The sequence below is a fragment of the Microtus pennsylvanicus genome, chromosome 1 (genome assembly GCF_037038515.1).
Source record: "Microtus pennsylvanicus isolate mMicPen1 chromosome 1, mMicPen1.hap1, whole genome shotgun sequence".
NCBI lineage: Eukaryota > Metazoa > Chordata > Mammalia > Rodentia > Cricetidae > Microtus > Microtus pennsylvanicus.
Genome location: NC_134579.1, coordinates 183,466,422 through 183,473,522, shown reverse-complemented (window position 1 = coordinate 183,473,522; position 7,101 = coordinate 183,466,422). Strand labels below are relative to the sequence as shown.

General features: G+C 39.7%; 1 protein-coding gene across 2 annotated transcripts; it reads right to left on the bottom strand.

Moving 5' to 3' along the window:
• Positions 1–226: 226 nt before the first annotated feature.
• Positions 227–5,407, bottom strand: Cenpw (centromere protein W). 2 transcript variants are annotated; one of them, XM_075946535.1, is made up of 3 exons: positions 5,096–5,407; positions 2,632–2,745; positions 227–1,392 (listed from the first exon to the last, which is right to left on the bottom strand). In XM_075946535.1, exons 1-3 carry the CDS (start codon positions 5,213–5,215, stop codon positions 1,366–1,368), a joined length of 261 nt encoding a protein of 86 aa, XP_075802650.1. In that variant the 5' UTR covers positions 5,216–5,407; the 3' UTR covers positions 227–1,365. The 2 variants fall into 2 exon arrangements, with proteins under 2 accessions (XP_075802650.1, XP_075802657.1); XM_075946542.1 differs by lacking the exon at positions 227–1,392 and having other exon boundaries at positions 2,628–2,705; positions 5,096–5,344.
• Between the last annotated feature and the right edge of the window lie 1,694 nt (positions 5,408–7,101).

Here is a 7,101-nt window from a genome sequence, read left to right as displayed (position 1 = left end):
CACCTGTCAAAACAGCTAAAATTTAAAAATTAAAACAATTGAACCAAATGCTCATTAGAGTGCAAATAAAATTACTTTCATATATTGTTAGTAAAAATGTAACAGTATGATCACTCTACCATAGTTCATTTAGTTTGTTTGTTTTTCGAAGCTAAAGATATACTTGACATTTGACCCATGAATCAAACTTCTAGGCATCCTTTCCAGAAAAAAATGAAAACTCATATACATTTAAAAATGTTTACAACTATTTGCAAAAATTTTATTTATAATAATCCCCAAATCAGACAAATCTTCAATAAGCAAACAGTTATACAAAATATGGTACATACAAACCATTCAGCAGTAAACATAACAACTTGAACAGATCGTAAGAATATTATACTGAGTGAAAAAAAATCTCCCAAGCTTATTTCTTACATGCTTCTATTTAATATTCTCAGTGACAAAACTATAGAGCTGAGAACAGTTGGTTAGGGGTGGTGGTCCAGTAGATAATACGGTAACTGGACCACGAAGACCTCTGTGGTACTGGGGTAGTTCTATACACTGCTTGTAACAATTCCATGAATCTGCACGCATGATAAAACAGCAGAGAGCTACATAGATACCAATTACCAAATCCTGCTTTTGATATATTACACTATATGTTAGATGTAACCATTGCAGAAACTGGGTGTCTAGTGTAGACTATATGTTTATATTAGCTTTGCAACTTTATACACAATCTGTAATTATCTCAGAACAAAATTTAGAAGTAAATATTGAATAATATACAATAAGCTTCCAAACAACTACTGTGGGAATGTCTTATCTACTAAAGCCCATGATTTGAAGAAAGTAGGTCAGCTGTTCCAGAACTTCTTGTTCGTGGTTTATACAGGGAAACATGTTTGTAAAAACCTTGGCTAATGCTTACAATCTTCTAGCTGAGAAATTTTACTGTTACTATTAGTGAAAAACAAAATTAGACAGAAATGCTTTGTGAATATATCAAAAATAAACATATTTAAAATGTATCTATATTTTAATGTATACTGTTTTCTCTCGGAAATTAAATTGACTGCATAATTCTGGCTAAATCCAAAGACATAAGCTTAAGTCTAAGGAGTATATCTCTTGAAATTATCAGTACAGTATGATTTCATTTTTGATATACTAAGCACAATAGCAGACAAAGAGAAAAATCGAGAAGTCACTTAAAATGAAAAAAAAAACATAATTCCTAAAAGTAAAATTCACGCATTGCTCACATAGTCAGTGTTTTAATAATCTACCATATAAATTGACAGATACAAAAATGTCTTAATGATCTGTTACCACTTAAATTAACACATCATATAATTCTTGAACATGCGTTGACTTCTAACCTCTGCTCTTCTTCAGAATTAGCTGTAAGAGAGGAAGTGAAGATACATGTTATACCCATGGGAAATAAGTCACTAGCGAGCTGCAGTGTAAGTAGCCTAGATTTCTGGTTCACTTCCCTCAGTGAATAGGAACCATCCGTAGATCAGGAAACCTGAAGTGGAGTCACTTTCATCTACTAAACTTGCAAATTACAATCAAAGTATCAAAACTGTTGATTCCAAAACAATGATCTAGGGTATTAAAAATGCTTTTAAAGTAAAAAAACAAAAAAAGAACCTATAAAGTGGTATAAATCCATTGCAACATAAAAAGCTCACAATTAAGCTGGAATTATATCAGCTAGAGGTCAAGACTGGTCATCTCATACTGAGTAATTTGTTTCAAATACAATTTTCAAAACATTAAATGTTGCAGAAATAAGACAAAGGGAAATATTTAGTTGTAAAAATGCTGGGAGGATGAGGCCTAAATTATCTCCAAAAAATATAAATAAAAATAACTGTTTACAGGAATTTAGCTACTACAGTTTAAAAAGAAAAATGGCCTTGGGCCCCATGGGTTGGCTCAGTGTGTACCGACACTAAGTGCTAAGTCAGACAACCTGAATTTGACCCCACAAGATAGAAGCAATTGACAAAAGTTGCCCTGACCTCCACAGGTATGCTGTGACAGGTGCACACATGTATACATTCATACACACAAACACACATGCACACGCACAGATGCATAATAAAGGCAATAAAACAGTAGAAAAACAAAAGTCTAAATTTAAAACATATATGCTTTTCATGCTCTTAATTATTGCGTTACTTTCAGAAAAATACTTATTTGGACTTGAATAGTTGTGGTGTTTCTCTCTGAAGAGAACTCAAGAGTCCCATAAAACTGTAGTGGCATAGACAATGCCTTGGCTGTCTATCACAAGTAGGTTTGTGACCCAGCCGAGCACTGCTCTGTGCAAAGCAATATTAATAAGAGAACTATAAAATCATGTACTTCGTAAGTTTAGAAAATGCCGAATATGTTCTGTATTTAAATACATTTCCAAAATGTTGTTAAACAAAATTCAACAATCCTCTTTACTGGTACATTTCTCATAGCCTTTTCTAACTTTCTCTAACTACCATTCAGCTCTTCTTGCACAACATCAGGTTATAGGCATTTCAAAATAAAAATCTTTAAAAAGTATTTGAATCAAAGATGATAGCAATGGTAGTAACCTAAAGGTTAACTTGCCTAAACAGAGAATTCATGCTTTACCTTTGCTGCAGCCAGAACATGATCCTTTTTGATAACTTTAGATTTACTTTCACAGGCATTTGTCCTGGACTCTTCTGCCAATCGATGCACAAAGAGTAAGAAGTTCAAATGAATCTTTAGAAGCAGAGCATATGTATCATTAGATAATACATAAGTTAAGTATATATATGAACCCATTTTAACATATATTTTATGGACAATACAAATGATGTATCTTTAGGAAATTTATTACTCAGAACTTTCTCATCCACAGCTTCTTCCACATGTGAGGGTGCTACTCACATCAACTAAAAAGTATCTTTCCCAATTTTATTTCTTTTATTATTTACATGAGTTATCAAGTATTCTAAACAATAACCTGACTCAGAAGATTCAAGGCACTGTGCTAAACAAAGAAGACAAAGGCTTCTGACTGTAATGTCCCAGACTACTGGGACAATCACCCCATAAAGCTGCATGGTATGCTGGGAGACACCATGAGAAACGAACAACACCGGGAACAGCGATAGCATCTCAGTAACTAACTGGTATGGCATTCAGAAAAAAAGAATAAAACATACCGCTTCAAGTGGAAAGAACTGTGGATGACGTGGATTACTGTATTGAGTAAGACTATGACGTTAATGGAAAGCAGAAAGCAGTAAGCAGAGAAATGGCATCAGTTAACAAAAGACTAAACAGGAACCGTTTAACAAAGGTCACTGAAGACAAACCTATCACCTGGGAGCAACAAAGGACCAAAGGAACTTCCCTTTTCCACCACTGCCACGACTTGTGTTCCAACTCTGCTGCTTTCCCCTGGCACCTAGAGTGTCCCACCAGAGTTCATAGAACCACAGGTCACTCCAGGGTAGGAAAAAAAGGATGGTGGGGAGACACTGGCTATGCGAAAAAGGTCTGCCAACCTCTGGATACTCCTAGTCAGGGAATTCCCTTGTATACTAAGATCCAACAAAAACAAATAGACAAAAACAGAATAGAAGCCCAGCTCATTTACGCTACTTTAACCACCACCAAAGAGCAGTGGGGGGAAAAAACAAAACGGCAATGTTGCCTTTTCTAACAGAATATGAGAAAGGAAAAACTAACAGTAGAAACAAGGTCTCTTTTAAGGTTCATGAGCAGCTCCCAGAATATGATATAGTACCAAAACTGAGCCTTCTTCACCCTTTAAGTTGGGGCAAGGGGCATATATTTTGGCTCTAGAGACAAAAAATGTAAAAAGTAGTGAAGAAAAACAGTATCTGGGGACGCAGCTCGGTGGTTAAGAGCACTAGCTACTCTTCTGGAGGCTGCTAAGAAGCATCCATAGTAAGGCAGCCCCCAACCACCTGGAATTCAACATACAAGGGATCTCACGTCCTTTGGCTTCTGCAGGCACCTACGTAATATGATCTTCACTCACAAATACTCAAAAATAAAAATGATTTCAAAATAAGTCTTAAAACGAGGATGTCCCACAGCTTTAAAACCGGCACTGAGATGCAAAGCCAGGTGGATTCCTGAGTTGAAGGCCAGCCTGGTCTACACAGTGAGTTCCAGGCCAGTCAGTGCTACAATGGGAAGTTCTGTCTCAAGGAAAAGAAAACAGAAACCATGGAAGAAGTCAATAGCTGGGAAGACAGGAAAATAACTCCAGTTCTGCACCTTCATCTGGAAAAGAGGCATGCGTTTACAGAACAAAGGGCAAGGCCGTGCTCCTGTGAGTCAACCTAGGGACATAATGTTCCCACACTGAATCTACGTCGAGCAGACAGACAGTTGTTTGACTGGGGCCAATTACTGGAAAGCATTTTGTTTCGGGCAAGTATGAGTTTGACAAACAACAGTCTTGAGAGGTTAAAAACTTTAAGAGTGCTCTATCATCTGTCTAGGAAAATGAATCCGGCCGCTACATGATCCCCTTTGAAGGCAGACCTTTAGTAAGGGACCTAGTGCAGCAGCGACAGTGTATTGTATTGGGTACCATCATATAGGCGCTAGGGGAGGCAGGAGGCCAAATCTGTCTTTAGACGATTCACCTGAGATATAGAAGAGATAAGGTAGGTAAGTGGGTAGGTAGGTAGGTGGGTAGAAAGATAGATAGGGATATATATATATATATATATATATATATATATATATATATATATATATATATATATATATATATATATATATTACACATGTTAACCACGATGCCAGAGAGTTCTGAATGAAGCGCTATTCCTGGAAACAATAAGGGGCAGGGCTTCCGCTGAAGGGTCAGTGTCCTTGTTGACAATCTTCCCTTAAAAATTCCCGGGTCTTCCGCAGTCCAGTCCCCCCGACCCCCGCACCACCCATCCCACTCCCCCACCTCCCCGGTCCCGGGGCACCACCCACCCTAGCTACAGGGCCCGAAAAGACGCAGGCCGGGCCTGTCTCTGGCGTGTCCCTGGCGTGTCCCTGGCGTGTCGCGGGCCTGGCAAGGAGCGCCACTCACCAGGAGGTCGCAGCCGGCCTCCAGGCGAAGGTGCGGCTTCTTCTGCTTGAAGGTGCGCCTGAGGAAGGCGCGGGGCGCCTTGCGCTTGATCCGCTGCGAGACGGTGGTGGAGAGCGCCATCTCCGCGGCTGGTCGCGCTCGCTCGCCGCAGTCCGGCCTCCCGCGGCAGACGGACAGCTCAGCGGCCGAGGGACTGCGGGGACGACCTCACCCGGGAGAACACAACGACTTTCCTCCCGGACCCCAGGGCCGGCCTTCGGTTTGAATCTGCCGCCTGGCAGCGCGTTGGCGCACGGCAGTGACGTCACCAGCAAGCCACACCCACGCCGCCGGAAGCGCGGGCTGGCGGGAGGGGGGGCTGGGAATCCCGGGCAAAGGGTGTGTCCCGCGTGTCCACTCCTTAGAGGGCTCGGGCTTGCTTTGCCATCTTGCTGTTACAGTTCTCCGAGCTCTGCTCCCACGCTTGGTTTCATAGAAAGGATGGGAAATTGTGGCGTCAGTTGCCCAACAGGAGCTCCATGTGCTGTCCAATCTCGCAATTTAGCAACTGGATTCCAAAGAATTAGAAAGTAAATGAAAGAAATTTGTGTCTTATCAGAAATCCTTAAGCTCTGAAGTCTGATTTTCTGATATTAACTTACACTTTTACATAATTGCATTTGGTTTTGCATGAGATTTTTTTTCTCAAATCATATTTGCTTCACAAATGTCTGCCCTTTGAGGCTCCATTCCTTAACTTCCCTATAACTTTCAAATATACTTTTTTCTTTTATTGAAAATAAGAGTTTTTTCATAAACTATATTCTTACTACTATTTTCCCTCCCCCTTCTCCAAGATCCTTTCCCCTTCCCCACCTATCCAAATATACTCCCCTTACTGTTTCTCCTTGAAAACAAAGAGAAATCTAAAGAATAGTGATAAAATAAAATAGGGCAAAACAAAAGAAATCAGAAGAGGAAAAAACAAACAGATTAAAAAGAGCCAAAGGAAAGCACAAAAAAAAAAGCATATAGATGCAGAGATACATGTTTGCACATAGAAACCCAAAATCCATAGAAAACACAAAAGTGGAAGCCATAAAATATATGCAAAGAACAAATAATGTTTCCTTTTTAACTATGCCCTGAGGAAGTATTATGAGACAAAGAATCTCCGAAGATGCCATTGAGTTCTTGTTGGGTTGGTCATCCACTGCTGGGCTGGGGCCTGTCTTTAAGAGGTTTGTGTCTCAATTGAATCACTGTTATAGAAAACACATGTTTTCATTTGCAAGTGATTATCACTTGGAAATAGCTTTTAGGATGGGGATCACTTCTTCTTTCAGTGCTGGTACCCCATCTGACACAAACCCATGCTGGCCCTGTGCTTGCTGCCACAGTCTCTGAGTTCATTTGTGTGTTAGTCTTTCTGTGTTTCAAGGCCTTTTTTTCCTTGCTGTCCTTCATTCCCTCTGACTTGCAAATTTTCTGTTTCCTCTTCCTTGGGGTAGGACGAGTATGCTTACAAGAGAAGCCTTGAAAAGTTGTTCTTTCACACAATGCAAAGAAAACTGTAAGGCACCATCTGTGCATCAGAGGTGACGATCATAACTCAACCTTTCTGACATGAGTATCTCTGATGTCTCAGCCTCTGGAACTGTGATGTATTCATTTCTGTTGTTTATAAGCCATCTACTATATGCCATTTTGTTATAGCCAATCTTCATCGCAGCTTCATGTGTAATAAATGGAATTAAAGTCAATACTTATTAAAAAGGGAATATAAATACCAAGTGTTACATCCCCTGGGTTTATTTTACTAATGTAACGAATGATAAAAATAGAATGTCTCAATATAACACAAATTCATTGTCTTACATTTCTGAAAATCAGAATTCCTAAAGTCGAGGTGCTATCAGGATGCATGCCTTCTAGAATCCTGAATACGGGACATCCATACAGATATTCATTACACTGTTAAGCTGCCAACATCAATCCTGGGCTATTCTGTGCTCTGGCCAAGCAGT